General features: G+C 35.4%; 1 protein-coding gene across 2 annotated transcripts; it reads left to right on the top strand.

The window, feature by feature from the left end:
* The first annotated feature begins 4,968 nt into the window (after positions 1 to 4,968).
* Positions 4,969 to 17,074, top strand: LOC138335834 (uncharacterized). Of its 2 annotated transcripts, none has more exons than XM_069284985.1 (3): positions 4,969 to 6,164; positions 7,011 to 7,973; positions 12,888 to 17,074. In XM_069284985.1, the coding sequence occupies exons 2-3, from the start codon at positions 7,085 to 7,087 to the stop codon at positions 15,284 to 15,286; spliced, it is 3,288 nt and encodes a 1,095-aa protein (XP_069141086.1). In that variant the 5' UTR covers positions 4,969 to 6,164; positions 7,011 to 7,084; the 3' UTR covers positions 15,287 to 17,074. The 2 variants fall into 2 exon arrangements, with proteins under 2 accessions (XP_069141086.1, XP_069141087.1); XM_069284986.1 differs by having other exon boundaries at positions 4,969 to 6,170.
* The last annotated feature ends 6,103 nt before the right edge of the window (positions 17,075 to 23,177 follow it).

Genomic DNA, 23,177 nt, shown 5'->3' with positions numbered 1-23,177 from the left:
ACTACATTATGTACTATGATTTCGTACACGAGACTACATACAAATACACATATATGTTTTATACTATAACTACATTATGTACTATGATTTCGTACACGAGACTACATACAAATACACAGATGGTTTTATACTATAACTACATTATGTACTATGCTTTCGTACACGAGACTACATACAAATACACATATGGTTTTATACTATAACTACATTATGTACTATGATTTCGTACACGAGACTACATACAAATACACATATATGTTTTATACTATAACTACATTATGTACTATGATTTCGTACACGAGACTACATACAAATACACATATGGTTTTATACTATAACTACATTATGTACTATGATTTCGTACACGAGACTACATACAAATACACAGATGGTTTTATACTATAACTACATTATGTACTATGCTTTCGTACACGAGACTACATACAAATACACATATGGTTTTATACTATAACTACATTATGTACTATGATTTCGTACACGAGACTACATACCAATACACAGATGGTTTTATACTATAACTACTTTAAGTACTGCTTTCGTACACGAGACTACATACCAATACACAGATGGTTTTATACTATAACTACTTTATGTACTATGCTTTCGTACACGAGACTACATACCAATACACAGATGGTTTTATACTATAACTACTTTATGTACTATGATTTCGTACACGAGAGTACATACCACTACACAGATGGTTTTATACTATAACTACTTTATGTACTATGATTTCGTACACGAGACTACATACCACTACACAGATGGTTTTATACTACAACTATTTTATGTACTATGCTTTCGTACACGAGACTACATACCACTACACAGATGGTTTTATACTATAACTACTTTATGTACTATGCTTTCGTACACGAGACTACATACCACTACACAGATGGTTTTATACTACAACTATTTTATGTACTATGCTTTCGTACACGAGACTACATACCACTACACAGATGGTTTTATACTATAACTACTTTATGTACTGCTTTCGTACACGAGACTACATACCACTACACAGATGGTTTTATACTATAACTATTTTATGTACTATGCTTTCGTACACGAGACTACATACCAATACACAGATGGTTTTATACTACAACTACTTTATGTACTATGCTTTCGTACACGAGACTACATACCACTACACAGATGGTTTTATACTATAACTACTTTATGTACTATGCTTTCGTACACGAGACTACATACCACTACACAGATGGTTTTATACTACAACTATTTTATGTACTATGCTTTCGTACACGAGACTACATACCACTACACAGATGGTTTTATACTATAACTACTTTATGTACTATGCTTTCGTACACGAGACTACATACCACTACACAGATGGTTTATACTATAACTACATTATGTACTATGCTTTCGTACACGAGACTACATACCAATACACAGATGGTTTTATACTATAACTACTTTATGTACTATGCTTTCGTACACGAGACTACATACCACTACACAGATGGTTTTATACTATAACTACTTTATGTACTATGCTTTCGTACACGAGACTACATACCACTACACAGATGGTTTTATACTATAACTACTTTATGTACTATGCTTTCGTACACGAGACTACATACCACTACACAGATGGTTTTATACTATAACTACATTATGTACTATGCTTTCGTACACGAGACTACATACCACTACACAGATGGTTTTATACTATAACTACTTTATGTACTATGCTTTCGTACACGAGACTACATACCACTACACAGATGGTTTTATACTATAACTACTTTATGTACTATGCTTTCGTACACGAGACTACATACCACTACACAGATGGTTTTATACTATAACTACTTTATGTACTATGCTTTCGTACACGAGACTACATACCACTACACAGATGGTTTTATACTATAACTACTTTATGTACTATGATTTCGTACACGAGACTACATACCACTACACAGATGGTTTTATACTATAACTACTTTATGTACTATGCTTTCGTACACGAGACTACATACCACTACACAGATGGTTTTATACTATAACTACTTTATGTACTATGCTTTCGTACACGAGACTACATACCACTACACAGATGGTTTTATACTATAACTACTTTATGTACTATGCTTTCGTACACGAGACTACATACCACTACACAGATGGTTTTATACTACTAACTACTTTATGTACTATGCTTTCGTACACGAGACTACATACCACTACACAGATGGTTTTATACTATAACTACTTTATGTACTATGCTTTCGTACACGAGACTACATACCACTACACAGATGGTTTTATACTATAACTACTTTATGTACTGCTTTCTACACGAGACTACATTTTTATACTAAACTACTTTATGTACTATGCTTTCGTACACGAGACTACATACCACTACACAGATGGTTTTATACTATAACTACTTTATGTACTATGCTTTCGTACACGAGACTACATACCACTACACAGATGGTTTTATACTATAACTACTTTATGTACTATGCTTTCGTACACGAGACTACATACCACTACACAGATGGTTTTATACTATAACTACTTTATGTACTATGCTTTCGTACACGAGACTACATACCACTACACAGATGGTTTTATACTATAACTACTTTTATGTACTATGCTTTCGTACACGAGACTACATACAACACAGGTTTTATACTAAACTATTTATGTACTATGTTTCGACACGAGACTACATACCATACACAGATGGTTTTATACTACTATAACTACTTTATGTACTATGCTTTCGTACACGAGACTACATACCACTACACAGATGGTTTTATACTATAACTACTTTATGTACTATGCTTTCGTACACGAGACTACATACCACTACACAGATGGTTTTATACTATAACTACTTTATGTACTATGCTTTCGTACACGAGACTACATACCACTACACAGATGGTTTTATACTATAACTACTTTATGTACTATGCTTTCGTACACGAGACTACATACCAATACACAGATGGTTTTATACTATAACTACTTTATGTACTATGCTTTCGTACACGAGAGTATATACCACTACACAGATGGTTTTATACTACAACTATTTTATGTACTATGCTTTCGTTCACGAGACTACATACCACTACACAGATGGTTTTATACTATAACTACTTTATGTACTATGCTTTCGTACACGAGACTACATACCACTACACAGATGGTTTTATACTATAACTACTTTATGTACTATGCTTTCGTACACGAGACTACATACCACTACACAGATGGTTTTATACTATAACTACTTTATGTACTATGCTTTCGTACACGAGACTACATACCACTACACAGATGGTTTTATACTATAACTACTTTATGTACTATGCTTTCGTACACGAGACTACATACCACTACACAGATGGTTTTATACTATAACTACTTTATGTACTATGCTTTCGTACACGAGACTACATACCACTACACAGATGGTTTTATACTATAACTACTTTATGTACTATGCTTTCGTACACGAGACTACATACCAATACACAGATGGTTTTATACTATAACTACTTTATGTACTATGCTTTCGTACACGAGACTACATACCACTACACAGATGGTTTTATACTATAACTACTTTATGTACTATGCTTTCGTACACGAGACTACATACCACTACACAGATGGTTTTATACTATAACTACTTTATGTACTATGCTTTCGTACACGAGACTACATACCACTACACAGATGGTTTTATACTATAACTACTTTATGTTCTATGCTTTCGTACACGAGAGTACATACCAATACACAGATGGTTTTATACTATAACTACATTATGTACTATGCTTTCGTACACGAGACTACAAACCACTACACAGATGGTTTTATACTATAACTACTTTATGTACTATGCTTTCGTACACGAGACTACATACCACTACACAGATGGTTTTATACTATAACTACAATATGTACTATGCTTTGGTACACGAGACTACATACCACTACACAGATGGTTTTATACTATAACTACTTTATGTACTATGCTTTCGTACACGAGACTACATACCACTACACAGATGGTTTTATACTATAACTACTTTATGTACTATGCTTTCGTACACGAGACTACATACCAATACACAGATGGTTTTATACTATAACTACTTTATGTACTATGCTTTCGTACACGAGACTACATACCACTACACAGATGGTTTTATACTATAACTACATTATGTACTATGCTTTCGTACACGAGACTACATACCAATACACAGATGGTTTTATACTACAACTATTTTATGTACTATGATTTCGCACAGAGACTACATACCACTACACAGATGGTTTTATACTATAACTACTTTATGTACTATGCTTTCGTACACGAGACTACATACCACTACACAGATGGTTTTATACTATAACTACTTTATGTACTATGCTTTCGTACACGAGACTACATACCACTACACAGATGGTTTTATACTATAACTACTTTATGTACTATGCTTTCGTACACGAGACTACATACCAATACACAGATGGTTTTATACTATAACTACATTATGTACTATGCTTTCGTACACGAGACTACATACCACTACACAGATGGTTTTATACTATAACTATATGTACTATGCTTTCGTACACGAGACTACATACCACACAGATGGTTTTATACTATAACTACATTATGTACTATGCTTTCGTACACGAGACTACATACCACTACACAGATGGTTTTATACTATAACTATTTTATGTACTATGCTTTCGTACACGAGACTACATACCAATACACAGATGGTTTTATACTATAACTACATTATGTACTATGCTTTCGTACACGAGACTACATACCAATACACAGATGGTTTTATACTATAACTACTTTATGTACTATGCTTTCGTACACGAGACTACATAGTGAAAATCTGTGATTTTTGTAAAAAGTTTTATTTTAGACTTTTCTTTATAATTCTCTGTTTTTGTAAATAAAAGGTCATATTTAGTAAGAAAAAGGAATTAGAAATCAAAATGCATTGAAGAAATTATTTCAAGAATTTAAAATAATTATGTATAAAGTATGTGATACAATCTTTCTCAAGAAACATGTGTGTCAGCTTTATTGTATGTAATTCCTTTCCTTTGATCATTGTAATAATATCCTACCCACGCCGTGTGTTATTAGTGTTGGCTAGTTAACAAACAAAGAATATCTACATAGCTAATTGCAATTTTAATTACTCTATGGTCACTTGAAGTAAACACCTGTTCCTCCAGATTTATCTTCCCTTTGTACAAGTTATGTCACCATCATGACATTTACAAGGCACCTGTGATTTTACCTGGTCAGTTAATTATCTGACAGCCGTGTCAGGCATTAAGTATCAATTAGCGACAGTGTGATTAGATGCCAGTGCGCTGTGTCGCAGTAAACGGTATTGTCTGATTGTCTTACCTTGATCTTAGATCTGATTGGCTGACCAATCAGAATACGGAAAAAGTTCTTCGGACAGTCTGTTTAGATTTGGTTCATCGTCCAGCTCTTCACTCAGAGCTTGGACAAGGAATAAAGAACATCGGATCTAAACAGCTGTCTCATTTATATTTACAGGTAAGCAATCCTTTATTTTTACTATCTTTGTTATTTTTAAAAATCATTTATTCGTCATCAGTCATATTAGCTATTTGACATTATATTGTTAAATGATTTATGTTTCATTTTGATTTAAAAGTTATTTAATTTTTCAATGCTGTATATAAATTTTTCATTTGTATATTTTACGTACATGTATGTATTCTGTGTCGCAGTCTTTCTAACAAAAGAAACGAATTAACAAATGCGTAAATTTGAATGTTCGGAATCTAAGCAGCATTATTATCTGTTTTACCTATAACTTAACTCTAGGGTAGACCATGTTCTGTAAGAAATCAGTTTACCTTAAAGTTATCAGTATTATCTATGCGAACCTTTGTGGTTCAGTGAAGCGTTACCTTAAATTACAACTTTTGTTAGAGTTATCTCCCTTGTGAGATCTTCCGTAAATAAAATGACTGCCGACATGTGCGAAATACATCTTTGTGTAAATCATGTTCCTCGATTCAATATCAATTTCATCATTGAGGTAACTGTATGTAATATTGATTTATGATTTTTGTCTTTTTAATCTGAAATGTATACTTTTCTCTACTAGTTTAATCTGATCTGAATGAGCGAGTTTTAAACTACAAGTGTCATAAGTTTTTGTGTCAGTTGCTAACGTCAATGATCAGTAAATTTAAGATGTAAATATTTTTATTATAATCTTTGAATAACCATTGATCCATAATGTACATTTTCATTATAAGAGCTTAATATTCGATCTCGGATTTAAGCTCGGTGATTATTGATGATTACTATCTATCTAACGAATTTCGGTCTGACCGGAAATGACCACTACATGCCGGAAGTACAGTATCAAAAGTGAAAGTAGAAGTTGTCAATGTAAACAGAAGATAGTCAAATCTTATTCATGGGTCGTGCTTATTTTATAAATGTTGTGTAAATGAGTTTTCTTCTAATTGTTCTAATGTCTGATATTAATGTGTTGTTTTTAATATCAGTATTGTAAATAATAGATCGCTTGTTCATTTATCTATAGGCTAAATGTACTTCTCATAGCCAAGTGAATAGACTTTACCTTAGCTAATCCCCATTCCCCAAATACAATATGTTTAACGAAAGTCTTCAGTATAGTATATATTTTCTTTATATACAGTAAATTATTTTGATGTACATTGTAGTTCAATTTAATATAATTGTAACTCTTATTTGACAAATAGATATTTCTGTATTGTATATCTAAGTCGATATCAATTGTAGTTTACCTTTGTACTGAATGATTGTTTATCATATTCATGTACTTCACTCAGAGCTTGGACAAGGAATAAAGAACATCGGATCTAAACAGCTGTCTCATTTATATTTACAGAAAATCTTCAGAAACTATAGAAAAAGAAAAAAACAACATGAAAACTTGGTGGAGATCCTAAGCGACCCCTGGTGATGCCTATCAGCAAGCCAATTAATTACAGAGATTCCATAACGACCCGTAGTCAGTCAGCATCCACAACAACGGACATACAAAACCATGATGAGGAAGAACAGGAATTGACACAGGAGGACTCTATTAACAATGAAATTATAATTAACTCATCTGTAGAAAATACATCATACTTTGAGATGACGACCATTCAAATCAAGAAATACGATGGAACAGAGTCACCACAAATATGGTTTCCAAGCATGGAAGCTTGGATGAAAGTCCAAAATTATACAGAAGCAAAGATGCTTAGTGCATTGCCACTACTATTTGAAGGGCCTGCAGCACTGTGGCTGCAAACTCAACCGCAATCAGCTATAGCCTCGTTAGCTGCTTTTAAAGTAGCTTTCTTTGACAGATTTGGTATTAAAGACAATGATATGACATTTATGTCTATCAAACAAACCATAACGGAAAGTGCTTTATCCTTCATAGAAAGGGCTGAAAAGACAGGACTTGGAGCGCCACTGCCAGAGTGCTATAAGGTAAAAGCAGCTGTGAAAGGACTCAATTCTGACTTAAGGGCCAGAGTAATAGGTAAAGAGCCCTCAACCTTTTTGGAACTAAGGAAAGCAGTTCAGCTAGCTTCGGAGGAGTTAGAGTGCGTAACAGACTCGCCGGAGGTTAGAAGTGTCAATGTGCTCGCAGAAAAATTCGCCGAAATGACCAGAGACTTGTCTGAAACAATATTTCAGCAGGTAAATCAGCTGCAACAACAAAAGCATCAACAACAGCAACACCAGCAGCAGCAACAACAAGTACAACACCAGCAACAATGGAGACAGCAAAAGCCCCATAGACATCAAACAAACCAGCCAATGCACCAACAACAAAGACGATGCCAAGGTTGTGGTAAGTCATGTACTGATCGAACAAAATGTCCTGCTTTTAATTTAACATGTTTCAAGTGTGGCAAAATAGGCCACATCAAACCTGTATGTAGAGGACAATGGGCAAATACTAACAATTCACGATAGGGATACGCGCCTATCCCTAGCAAGGATAGGCACCTAAACAGCACAAATGCTAATAGTACTTCTCATAGGGCACCAATTAGTAAACCTTCACCTACTAAAACTAATAGTGGTAGAGCTTCAGACAGACCTTCCAAGGCTGTAGGAAAGCAAGTTACTAACATTAACCTGGTCACCCCTGTCGATAGGAACACTGTGAGTGTTGAATTATATGGTACACCTGTCAAGGCATTAGTAGATACAGGAGCATCCATTTCATGTGTAGCTTTGCCTTTATTAGAAAGAGTCAATTTTGATATGTCAACACTACAAAAATGTTCAGCAATTAGTGTATTAGTAGCCGGCGGTGAAAATCACTGCAGTTTAGGGTCAGTGTCCTTGCCAATTTCTTTTGGAGGTTTATTCATCACACAAGTATTTCATGTATTTGAAAAGTTTCATCAACCTATTATTTTGGGTATGGATTTTCTTGAGAAAAATCAAGCTGTTTTTAATGCATCAACTAGAACACTTCAGCTTCAAGAACCAACATCAAACACTGTGTTCTCAATAGACACAAACTTAGGTATAGCTAGAACTTCCACTAGTATCACTGTACCATCAATGTGCATATCAAATATACAGGTAGACGTTTCGACACTCCCGGTAGGATCTAATGTGTTACTTGAACCTTTACCAGATTTACCTAAGTTAGGTATCGCAGGTGCTAAGTGTGTTTCTGTAGTACAATCTGGTAAGAAAACTGTGTTACAGGTTATGAACCCAACAGAGAAAGATGTAGTTATTTCGAGAAACAAGGCTGTAGCTTCAGTATCTATTATTGACAATGAAACAGTTACCCCCTTAGAGTCTTCAGTAGGTAATGGTCAGAGTAAACAAAGCCACACTACTCTATCTCAATCTACTTCTGAATCACAGGAACTCTCATTTGACCTTGAAAATTCGGATCTTTCTGAACAACAAAAAAATGTTCTCCTGACATTTCTCAACAGTAATAGATCTGTCTTTGCTACCAACTTATCAGAACTGGGTAAAACTAACTATGATTTTCACACGATAGAAACAGGGGAGGCTACTCCTATTCGTCAGAGATTTTATAGACAAACTCCAGAAGTGAAAGCAGAAACTGAACGTCAAATAAGAGAAATGTTAGAGAATGACATTATTTCAGAATCAACATCAATGTGGCAATCGCCAGTTGTTATGGTGAAAAAGAAAAATGGTCAGTTACGCTTTGCTGTTGATTACAGGAAATTAAATGCTGTAACTAAACAATTCACTTTCCCTCTCCCTCGCCTTGAAGATGTATTTGATGCCATAGGAGAAACTAAGGCTCAATTCTTTTCCAGCCTTGATCTAGCTTCTGGGTTTTGGCAAATCCCAATGGACCCCAAAACGGCTCATAAGTCTGCATTTGTTACACCAACTGGTGTGTACCAGTGGAAAAGAATGCCTTTCGGACTTGTGAATAGCCCAGCTAGCTTCCAATCATTGATGACAAAGGTTTTGAGAGATTTAAACTGGAAAACTTGTTTAGTCTATGTAGATGACATCTTAGTTTTCTCTCGTTCCTTTGAAGCACATATTCAACATCTTCAACAAGTCTTCGATCGTCTTAAGTCTGCTAACCTGACTTTAAAAGGTAGCAAATGTTCGTTTGCAAAACCTCGTGTTTGTTACCTCGGACACATTATATCAAAGGAAGGTGTTGAGGTAGATACCTCAAAAACAGATGCTGCTAAGTCATTTCCAACTCCCAAAAACCCTAAACAGGTGAGATCATTTCTAGGACTCTGTAATTATTACAGAAAATTTGTCAAAGGTTACAGTAAGATAGCAGCACCCCTACATGCCCTCACTAAATTGGACAGAAAGTTTGAATGGACCACTGATTGTCAGAATGCTTTTGACTCTCTTAAAACTGCTCTCACATCTTCTCCTATTCTGGCTTATCCGGACCACTCAAAGCCTTTTATCCTTACTACAGATGCTTCAGGTGAGTCTATTGGTTATGTGTTGGGACAACTTGATGATCAGAACAGAGAAAGGGTCATTGCCTATGGTGGACGTTCATTAAACAACTGTGAGCGTAAGTATAGTATCTCAGAAAGAGAAGGTCTTGCTATAGTTGAAGGTATAAAGAACTACCATGTGTATCTCGCAGGTAAGAGTTTTACTATCTATACTGACCATTGTGCACTTAAATGGCTGAAGGACATCAAACAGAATTCAACAGGTAGGTTAGCTCGTTGGTCTGTTCTTCTTCAAAGCTATGATTATGAAATAATCTACAAAACAGGTAAGAAAAATGAAGTCGCAGATGCCCTGTCAAGGAGACCCTATGATATTACAGATTCGTCTCCTATTGAAGATAGTCTACCTTCTTCTGATGTCGCTACTGTTTTAGACTCAAAATCTTCTTTTCAAGTTATCTTTGAGTACTCACACAACACCCAGCTTCAACCTGAGGTAATATCAGAAATATCTGATCCTGTTCCTTTAGACTCTGTTTCACTGTTACAATCACAGTGCCCTGATTTTTCTGACCTTTATGAATATCTTCAGACAGGTATATTACCAGCTGGTAAGGTCAATGCTGACAGAGTTTTAGCTCTTTCTGATAGATATGTACTACTTGATGACATTCTGTATCATCTACATTACTCACGATCTACTCGAAAAGGACAACTTCCTGTTCGTCAACTTGCAGTACCTAGATGTCTCAGAGACGATGTCCTCAAGTCATATCATGACAGTCAAGCAGGAGGAGCACACTTAGGATTTGACCGAACTTACCATGCAGTTCAACTCAAATATTATTGGCCAAAAATGTATCAAAACATTTCAGACTATATTCACACATGTGATACATGTCAAAGGATCAAAAAGCCAACAAACCTGAGAAATGCACCTTTAACTCCCATGCCTGTCCCAGATGGTACATTTTCCAGACTGCATATGGATATCTTAGGTCCCATTACTACTTCATCTGAGGGATACAAATACATCCTTCTTATTGTTGACTCATTTAGTAAGTGGCCTGAAGCCTTCCCTCTTAAGACTCAAGATTCTAAGGAGATTGCTAGAGTACTTTATTCTGAAATTTTTAGCAGGTACGGAGCACCACATTCCATTGTGAGTGATAGAGGACAAAATTTTCTGTCTAAGATAGTTACCGCTGTCTGTGAAATATTTCAGGTAACCAGACATTTCACTAGCTCTTATCATCCCCAAACAAACTCAACATGTGAACGTATGAACAGCACCTTAGCTCAATGTCTCAGAGCTTATGTGGATGAAAATCAACAAAACTGGACAGAATTTTTACCAGGTATTCTCATGGCATTCCGTATGAGTCCATCAACTCAATCTTCAGAAATGTCTCCTTATCAACTATTGTATGGTAAAGAGATGAATCTCCCATTTGACACTTCCCTACTCCCTAAGCAAGGTTTAAATAAAGATGCCAAGTCTCACGTAACAGCACTACTAAAACATCTTAAGTATGTAAAAGAGTTAGCAGCGAAAAATATTACAGCTGCTAAAGCCAAACAGAAGCAACAACATGACAGGAAAGCAAAAGAGCCACAATTCAAGAATGGAGATCTTGTTTTATTACATTCTACTCGGGTACCACAAGGTCTTTCTCCAAAACTACATAATCCCTGGGATGGTCCTTTCTATATTACAGACATTGGTCCAAATCATACATATAAATTAAGGCGCTGTAGCACTCACAAAGAATTGAAATCACTCATTCATGCAAACAGATTGAAGGTTTATGTCAATCCCACAGGTAGAGTTATACTTGATCCTCCATCCCAGCAGGTAAGAAATGATGCCAACACACATCATAGTTCTCGGCAGACTGATGCCACTTCTCAAAGAAATGATGCCAACACGCATCATAGTTCTCGGGAAACTGATGCCACTTCTCAAAGAAATGATGCCAACACGCATCATAGTTCTCGACAGACTGATGCCACTTCTCAAAGAAATGATGCTAACACGCATCATAGTTCTCGGCAGCCTGATGCCACATCTCAAAGAAATGATGCCAACATGCATCATAGTTCTCGGCAGACAAAAGCCACCTCTAAACGAAAGGATGCCAACACGCATCATAGTTCTCGGCAGACTGATGCCACATCTCAAAGAAAGGATGCCAAAGTATGTCACGGTTCTCGGCAAGGTAATGCCTCCTCTCAAAGAAATAATGCCAATTTGCATCATGTCCCACAACCACAAACTGTTAGTGATCAAAATACAAAAGTATCAAGGACAGTAAACACCCCATCACAAAGTGATAATTCTCAGTCACAAGGATTAGGTGTTCCCTCATCTCTGAAATCAAATGTACAGTCTGATTCTCAAGACTCTCAGACTTATCCAATTGATAAGTTGCTTCGTTATAGAATTCGAAATGGAATTAAGGAATTCCGTGTTAAATGGAAAGGTTACTCAGAAAGGACCTGGGAACCAGAAGGGAATCTTCCTGCCTCATTGGTGAGAGAATTTCATATTACAAAAACACAACATGGGAAGAAAAAACGAAAGAACAAACAGTCTAACATGACATGTTTTTCACAGCAATAGATTAAACTTCAATTGAGATTTCATTATATTCTCATACCACTTTCTTTCATTCCTTTATTTTTCTTTTCCTCTTTAGTGTTATGTTACTAAGATTTTGATATTTGTTTGTCAATTTAGTGCTAAATGTCTCCTGGCCAGAGACTTTTACCGGTACACAGATCACTAACTGAGTCTTATTTTTCTTATTCTTCTCTAGGTGTGAATAGTGTATCTCAAATGTGGGCCATTCTAGCTGTGATGTTCCTCTGCATTCCCTTAGTTGTCGCGGATTCATCACCAGTTCAAAGGTTAAACTATGGAATTTTGTTTGAACCTACTGCTCAGTTACATCTTGGTCAAGAATATTGGACTCACACGTTCAAGATACCCCTTCCTTCACCATTGTATCTACCAGGAATTCGTACATGTCAAAGACAGACGTGTAAAATGGCAAATCAAGTGGTCGATTCGCTTAACAAGTTGCGTACTCAGTGTATGTCTAATGTCAACTCTACTGTGAAGGAAATTCATCGTCTTATTCCACATTCTTACTTCCCAAATACCCTTAGTTCTGGTAGATCCAAACGTGGTTTACTAGACTTCATTGGACAAATTTCCAAGTCGTTGTTTGGAACTGCAACATCAGATGATGTTGAGGACCTAAAGCGTCACATGCAAGTGTTGAACAATAACAATGTCAAGTTAGCTAAAGCTATGGCTTCTCAAAGTCACCAGTTAACGTCTTTCATATCTGTAGTCAATGAACGTCTTGATAATATTGTTGAAGCTGTTAAAAGCAATCATGATCAAACTGTCACATTATCAGAACAATTTACTGCTTCATTAGATGGCATTGAGCACGAATTGGTATTATTAGATAATCTTATGCTCACTCAGATTAATGCTACATCAACATTGGATAAGCATTTAGAACATGCTAAGTTAGCTATTCATGATCTAGCAAAAGGTAAATTATCTCCCTTTCTGCTATCTCCTAAGATTATGAAATCAACCTTGAAACAAGTTCAAAACATCATGTCTTCTAAGTACAAAGGATTTAGCATTATACATAATGAACCATTGTATTACTATCATTACGCCAATTTTGTGTATGCTAGACATAATTCTATGTTATATTTACTTATGAAAATTCCTATTTCATCATTTATACATCCATTGCTTGTATACAAAGTGTATTCCGCACCAGTACCTGTTAATTCAACATCTTCTCATGCAACACAATTGTTGGACACTCCTGATTATTTTGTACATACAAGTGACAATCAACATTTTTCTACTTTGTCTCACCAACAATTACAAGATTGTACAGGAACAGACATTTTATACTGTAAGTTTCATTTAGCTCTCTCGTCAGTAGCAACATCTTCCTGTATATCAGCTATCTTTTATAATCATAAAGAGTCTGTAAAAGCTAGATGTGATTTTAGATTTTTACCTAATGTATTGTCACCAACCATTACAGAGTTAGCACCTTCTACTCTACTCATGTATCATATACCAATGTTAGCATTAGACTGTCCAAATGGTCAGAAGATAATCAAAGGTTGCTCATTTTGTGTAGTCAGAATACCCTGTTTATGTACTGTAACAGCAGGAAATCCTATTGTACCTCCTCGTCTAGGTAAATGTAAGAATGATACAAATGACATTTCAGTCATTCATCCAGTCAACCTTGCTCTTCTTCAAGAATTTTTCCCTAGCTCACAACACAGTTCTATTTTTGGTGATACCGCCTACCCAGATTTTGTTCATGTTAAAATACCAAATTTGAACATCTATAATCACTCATTTTCTGTAAAGTTAGCTACAGATCAGAAATATCATTTAAGTTTAAAGAAGATTGTTGAGACAACTAAGAGAGGTGAAACTGTATTCAAATCCTTAGCTGAATCTATGTTAGAAGGACAAATTCCATTTACTTCAGGAACATGGCCAGACACTAGTGGTGTAATCGCACTAGTAGGAACAGCAACTTCAGGCATAGCAATTATCTTAATTTTCTTTTTGTACTCAAAATTAAGGAAAGTATCTGCTATGATGTTACTCGTTCAGAAAGCTCACACAGTTCAGGCATTTACTGTATCACCTCATGTACCCAGCTTTCATTTTCAAGGTGTTCCTAACCCAACCACATCTTACACCCTTACTGAAAATGTGTATAATACCCTAATGACACCATGGCCTTATGTAACACTTTCACTTTTGACCACAGTATTTATACTAACTTCAATTTACTGCATACGTCGAAAGTTTCACAACAATCATAAAACTGCTGTCTTTCTTGAACTAACCACTGGCACTACATGTGAACTGGTTCGCATTGCCTCTTTACCTCTATGTCCTGACAACTGGACTATTTCTCCTTCAATTGATATTAATAATATTCAAGTGTTTGGTAGGATCTTTCCTGTGTTAAGTGTAGACTGGTCAGAGTTCTCTATTATTAACAATAATAGCAAGCACAGGATTTACCCAACTAACAAGGTCCGTTTGTCACCTACACAGGCACACGCAATTAGGAAAATATTGAGGCAGCCTTATGCGGCATATACTTTAGTATGTCATCATGGATATTTCCATCTTCTTTCACTTTGAAAAAAAAAAAAAACCTCAGGACAAATTTGTATGATCAAGACATGACATGCAAATTTCTTGTATATTATGTATATATATTTTTTTGTTTATTGTTATTCAACAATTACTGTTGATTGATTTTATTGTTTGTGCAATTTTTCTTGTACTCATGCAATGAATTCAAGCCTATTCAGGCAAAAGAAATTTTCATATGACTATGATAGAGCTGATGTTCGCTCTTATCAAATTTTTACCTTTATTTCTGGCAATTTTGTGTTCAGATCTCAGGAAAAGGTCATAATCTGTATGTGTGTATATTTTTTTTTGTGTATATAGAAATCAAATAGTGTTGATATGATTTCAAATATGGATACATGTACTTGGTTAGATGCTTGTACAACTTAGTACAAAATTAGTGTTTTGTCAAATTATCTTCAATTTATTTTCACTAATTGTACAAATAATGTTATTTCTCATCTTAATCATGATTATCTCCCTTGTATTTCAATTTCTTGTTTTACAATTTTACATGATTCTCATTTTTTGTGAATTGTTTGTATATATTATTCCAATTTCATCATTTTTTTATCTTGCTTCTAGCCAGATAAATTTACTTACCAAATACTATCATTTTTATCTTTGAGGACAAAGATTTTTGTGACCAATAGGGAAATTTCATAGTGAAAATCTGTGATTTTTGTAAAAAGTTTTATTTTAGACTTTTCTTTATAATTCTCTGTTTTTGTAAATAAAAGGTCATATTTAGTAAGAAAAAGGAATTAGAAATCAAAATGCATTGAAGAAATTATTTCAAGAATTTAAAATAATTATGTATAAAGTATGTGATACAATCTTTCTCAAGAAACATGTGTGTCAGCTTTATTGTATGTAATTCCTTTCCTTTGATCATTGTAATAATATCCTACCCACGCCGTGTGTTATTAGTGTTGGCTAGTTAACAAACAAAGAATATCTACATAGCTAATTGCAATTTTAATTACTCTATGGTCACTTGAAGTAAACACCTGTTCCTCCAGATTTATCTTCCCTTTGTACAAGTTATGTCACCATCATGACATTTACAAGGCACCTGTGATTTTACCTGGTCAGTTAATTATCTGACAGCCGTGTCAGGCATTAAGTATCAATTAGCGACAGTGTGATTAGATGCCAGTGCGCTGTGTCGCAGTAAACGGTATTGTCTGATTGTCTTACCTTGATCTTAGATCTGATTGGCTGACCAATCAGAATACGGAAAAAGTTCTTCGGACAGTCTGTTTAGATTTGGTTCATCGTCCAGCTCTTCACTCAGAGCTTGGACAAGGAATAAAGAACATCGGATCTAAACAGCTGTCTCATTTATATTTACAGGTAAGCAATCCTTTATTTTTACTATCTTTGTTATTTTTAAAAATCATTTATTCGTCATCAGTCATATTAGCTATTTGACATTATATTGTTAAATGATTTATGTTTCATTTTGATTTAAAAGTTATTTAATTTTTCAATGCTGTATATAAATTTTTCATTTGTATATTTTACGTACATGTATGTATTCTGTGTCGCAGTCTTTCTAACAAAAGAAACGAATTAACAAATGCGTAAATTTGAATGTTCGGAATCTAAGCAGCATTATTATCTGTTTTACCTATAACTTAACTCTAGGGTAGACCATGTTCTGTAAGAAATCAGTTTACCTTAAAGTTATCAGTATTATCTATGCGAACCTTTGTGGTTCAGTGAAGCGTTACCTTAAATTACAACTTTTGTTAGAGTTATCTCCCTTGTGAGATCTTCCGTAAATAGAATGACTGCTGACATGTGCGAAATACATCTTTGTGTAAATCATGTTCCTCGATTCAATATGAATTTCATCATTGAGGTAAATGTGTGTAATATTGATTTATGATTTTTGTCTTTTTAATCTGAAATGTATACTTTTCTCTACTAGTTTAATCTGATCTGAATGAGCGAGTTTTAAACTACAAGTGTCATAAGTTTTTGTGTCAGTTGCTAACGTCAATGATCAGTAAATTTAAGATGTAAATATTTTTATTATAATCTTTGAATAACCATTGATCCATAATGTACATTTTCATTATAAGAGCTTAATATTCGATCTCGGATTTAAGCTCGGTGATTATTGATGATTACTATCTATCTAACGAATTTCGGTCTGACCGGAAATGACCACTACATGCCGGAAGTACAGTATCAAAAGTGAAAGTAGAAGTTGTCAATGTAAACAGAAGATAGTCAAATCTTATTCATGGGTCGTGCTTATTTTATAAATGTTGTGTAAATGAGTTTTCTTCTAATTGTTCTAATGTCTGATATTAATGTGTTGTTTTTAATATCAGTATTGTAAATAATAGATCGCTTGTTCATTTATCTATAGGCTAAATGTACTTCTCATAGCCAAGTGAATAGACTTTACCTTAGCTAATCCCCATTCCCCAAATACAATATGTTTAACGAAAGTCTTCAGTATAGTATATATTTTCTTTATATACGGTAAATTATTTTGATGTACATTGTAGTTCAATTTAATATAATTGTAACTCTTATTTGACAAATAGATATTTCTGTATTGTATATCTAAGTCGATATCAATTGTAGTTTACCTTTGTACTGAATGATTGTTTATCATATTCATGTAATACACTCAGAGCTTGGACAAGGAATAAAGAACATCGGATCTAAACAGCTGTCTCATTTATATTTACAGAAAATCTTCAGAAACTATAGAAAAAGAAAAAAACAACATGAAACTATAACTACTTTATGTACTGCTTTCGTACACGAGACTACATACCACTACAAAGATGGTTTTATACTATACCTTCTGTGGATTGAATGGTAAGATAAGCTGTTTTTCCCGCAAAATATGCATGAAATAGTAGGATTTGTCGCCATCTTTCCGTGAAACACATCATTTTGAATCACGTGATCCCCGAATCTGCATTTAAGGAGGAAATGTCTGATATGAACCTAGCGTTACTAATGGTTTGTGGAAGGAAGAGGATAGACTATGTTTTAATATAAAAATAAGGAGGAAATGTCTGAAGTATGAACCTAGCGTTACTAATGGTTTGTGGAAGGAAGAGGATAGACTATGTTTTAATATAAAAATAAGGAGGAAATGTCTGAAGTATGAACCTAGCGTTACTGATGGTTCGTGGAAGGAAGAGGATAGACTATGTTTTAATATATAAATAAGGAGGAAATGTCTGAAGTATGAACCTAGCGTCAGTAATGGTTCGTGGAAGGAAGAGGATAGACTATGTTTTAATATAAAAATAAGGAGGAAATGTCTGAAGTATGAACCTAGCGTTACTGATGGTTCGTGGAAGGAAGAGAATAGACTATGTTTTAATATAAAAATAAGGAGGAAATGTCTGAAGTATGAACCTAGCGTTACTGATGGTTCGTGGAAGGAAGAGGATAGACTATGTTTTAATATAAAAATAAGGAGGAAATGTCTGAAGTATGAACCTAGCGTCAGTAATAGTTCGTGGAAGGAAGAGGATAGACTATGTTTTAATATAAAAATAAGGAGGAAATGTCTGATGTATGAACCTAGCGTCAGTAATGGTTCGTGGAAGGAAGAGGATAGACTATGTTTTAATATAAAAATAAGGAGGAAATGTCTGAAGTATGAACCTAGCGTTACTAATGGTTTGTGGAAGGAAGAGGATAGACTATGTTTTAATATAAAAATAAGGAGGAACTGTCTGAAGTATGAACCTAGCGTTACTAATGGTTCGTGGAAGGAAGAGGATAGACTATGTTTTAATATGAGATCTCCAATAGTGAATGACACATTGTATTAAACGTGTAGGTTCAGTGGAAAAGACACTACTATACTTTGATTGAAACCTCTAGGAATTGTAACACAAATGGGGAGTGGAGATGCAGTCTGCAGCACAAGTTACGTATATATGGATCAATCACAGGCATATGACTCTATAGACATTTTTCTCTGTAATAATGTATTACATGTATAGAGAGAAAGAGTTATGCCTATAAAGCAAACGCCTGTGGATTAATCAGGTTCCACTGCAATGCACGTACCCTTTGAAATTGGTATAAGGATCTGAGAATATTTGACTTAGGCCTATTAGACCTTTTTTCACTTATCCACGTTATCAGGTGACTACGGAGTGTCGTGGAGTTTAGATACATGTGGTCTCCGACGGTGACCTTCTTTATGCACGAAAGCCTGTTTGTGTGTGATTTCACTCGTATTATTAAATTTTTCGCTTTATTTCGTCCTTTTCCGCGTTCAAATGTAAATATTCTGATTCATTTCCGAAATAACTTGTTTTTCGTGTTATAACGTGAATCGTCATGAATATTTATATTAAAGTCATACTCTATATGATGTATATCAGGATTTTACCGAGATCTTTTTTATCTAGACCCCTAAACACCTAAATGGTCTATGGACACTCTGATGGTTTAGCGGACTACTTAGACCACGGATATTTGCAGACTAAAACATAATCTGACAGTTTGGTAATAACATATTATCAGAGAATACTACCAAGACATCTATTAATAGATCTTTTATTAATAATAAAATGCGTGCGCCTGTGACTTAGTCCTGTGCGGTAGGTAGTACTTTACCGTTGCAAGGGACATAACTCTTCTTTTCTCCACCAATGATCACTTTCATATTGAGAATCGGGATACAATGAATTTATAACAGTTTTCTTTCATCATAAATTTTGACCAGAATCTGATAATATTCTTTTCTCTGTATAGCATATATACATCTATCGACTTTTAACGAATCAGTTGAGACCCAAACAAGACATTAAAACTTACGTATATAGTAAGGGGGCATATGTAGATCAATATACGTGTGTAAACTGTAACTAATTCTCAGATCCCTGTGGTACCGTAGGGGGGCATATGTAGATCAATATACGTGTGTGTTGACTGTAACTTATTCTCAGATCCCTGTGGTATGGGGGCAGATGTAGATCAATATATGTGTGTGTAAACTGTAACTAATTCTCAGATCTCTGTGGTAGGGGGGCATATGTAGATCAATATACGTGTGTAAACTGTAACTAATTCTCAGATCCCTGTGGTAGGGGGGCATATGTAGATCAATATACGTGTGTGTAAACTGTAACTTATTCTCAGATCCCTGTGGTATGGGGGCAGATGTAGATCAATATATGTGTGTGTAAACTGTAACTAATTCTCATATCTCTGTGGTAGGGGGCATATGTAGATCAATATACGTGTGTGTAAACTGTAACAATTATCAGATCCCTGTGGTATGGGGCATATGTAGATCAATATACGTGTGTGTTGACTGTAACTTATTCTCAGATCCCTGTGGTATGGGGGCAGATGTAGATCAATATATGTGTGTGTACACTGTAATTAATTCTCAGGTCCCTGTGGTATTGGGGGGAAGATGTATATCAATGTGCATGTGTGTTGACAGTAACTTATTCTCAGTTCCCTGTGGTATGGGGGCAGATGTAGATCAATATATGTGTGTGTAAACTGTAATTAATTCTCAGGTCCCTGTGGTATGGGGGCAGATGTAGATCAATATACGTGTGTGTAAACTGTAACAATTCTCAGATCCCTGTGGTATGGGGGCAGATGTAGATCAATATACGTGTGTGTAAACTGTAACTTATTCTCAGATCTCTGTGGTATGGGGCAGATGTAGATCAATATATGTGTGTGTAAACTGTAATTAATTCTCAGATCCCTGTGTTATGGGGGCAGATGTAGATCAATATATGTGTGTGTAAACTGTAACTAATTCTCAGATCCCTGTGGTAGGGGGGTATATGTAAATCGATATACGTGTTTATAAACTGTAACTAATTCTCAGATCCCTGTGGTATGGGACAGATGTAGATCAATATACGTATGTGTAAACTGTAACAATTCTCAGATCCCTGTGGTATGGGACAGATGTAGATCAATATACGTGTGTGTAAACTGTAACAATTCTCATATCTCTGTGGTGTGGGGCAGATGTAGATCAATATACGTGTGTGTCAAGTGTAACTAATTCTCAGATCCCTGTGGTATGGGGGCAGATGTATATCAATATACGTGTGTGTAAACTGTAATTTATTCTCAGATCCCTGTGGTATGGGGGCAGATGTAGATCAATATATGTGTGTGTAAACTGTAACTAATTCTCAGATCCCTGTGGTATGGGGGGCAGATGTAGATCAATATACGTGTGTGTAAACTGTAACTAATTCTCAGATCCCTGTGGTATGGGGGCAGATGTAGATCAATATACGTGTGTGTAAACTGTAACTAATTCTCAGATCCCTGTGGTATGGGGGCAGATGTAGATCAATATACGTGTGTGTAAACTGTAACTAATTCTCAGATCCCTGTGGTATGGGGGCAGATGTAGATCAATATACGTGTGTGTAAACTGTAACTAATTCTCAGATCCCTGTGGTATGGGGGCAGATGTAGATCAATATACGTGTGTGTAAACTGTAACTAATTCTCAGATCCCTGTGGTATGGGGGCAGATGTAGATCAATATACGTGTGTGTAAACTGTAACTAATTCTCAGATCCCTGTGGTAGGGGGGTATATGTAAATCATATACGTGTTTATAAACTGTAACTAATTCTCAGATCCCTGTGGTATGGGACAGATGTAGATCAATATACGTATGTGTAAACTGTAACAATTCTCAGATCCCTGTGGTATGGGACAGATGTAGATCAATATACGTGTGTGTAAACTGTAACAATTCTCAATCCTGTGGTATGGGGCAGATGTAGATCAATATACGTGTGTGTAAACTGTAACTAATTCTCAGATCCCTGTGGTATGGGACAGATGTAGATCAATATACGTTGTGTAAACTGTAACAATTCTCAGATCCCTGTGGTATGGGACAGATGTAGATCAATATACGTGTGTGTAAACTGTAACAATTCTCATATCTCTGTGGTGTGGGGCAGATGTAGATCAATATACGTGTGTGTCAAGTGTAACTAATTCTCAGATCCCTGTGGTATGGGGGCAGATGTATATCAATATATGTGTGTGTAAACTGTAATTTATTCTCAGATCCCTGTGGTATGGGGCAGATGTAGATCAATATATGTGTGTAAACTGTAACTTATTCTCAGATCCCTGTGGTAGGGGGCAGATGTAGATCAATATACGTGTGTGTAAACTGTAACTAATTCTCAGATCCCTGTGGTATGGGGGCAGATGTAGATCAATATACGTGTGTGTAAACTGTAACTTATTCTCAGATCCCTGTGGTATGGGGGCAGATGTAGATCAATATATGTGTGTGTAAACTGTAACTAATTCTCAGATCCCTGTGGTATGGGGGCAGATGTAGATCAATATACGTGTGTGTAAACTGTAACTTATTCTCAGATCTCTGTGGTATGGGGGCAGATGTAGATCAATATACGTGTGTGTAAACTGTAACTAATTCTCAGATCCCTGTGGTATGGGGGGCAGATGTAGATCAATATACGTGTGTGTAAACTGTAACTAATTCTCAGATCCCTGTGGTATGAGGACAGATGTAGATCACTATACGTGTGTGTAAACTGTAACTAATTCTCAGATCCCTGTGGTAGGGGGGTATATGTAAATCGATATACGTGTGTAAACTGTATTCCAGGGGTTACTATCGCTGTTGTTATAACAACCGTAATGTCATATAGCAAAACTGAATGCAGACCAGGAAAATTATCACAGGTCTGCAGAGACTTCCTTCGAAGATTACAGAGAGAGAGAGAGAGAGAGAGAGAGAGAGAGAAAGAGAGAGAAATTCTCAACTCAAATACACATCAATGGACCTTTATTTGATTCTTTGATAGGTCCATCTAAGGTTCCGACTACCTGTCCATCCGTTGTCGCTTCCAGAGGCGTAGCC

The sequence above is a fragment of the Argopecten irradians genome, chromosome 12 (genome assembly GCF_041381155.1).
Source record: "Argopecten irradians isolate NY chromosome 12, Ai_NY, whole genome shotgun sequence".
NCBI lineage: Eukaryota > Metazoa > Mollusca > Bivalvia > Pectinida > Pectinidae > Argopecten > Argopecten irradians.
The sequence above is the reverse complement of the archived record's forward strand: the minus strand, read 5'-3'. Positions and strand labels throughout refer to the sequence as shown.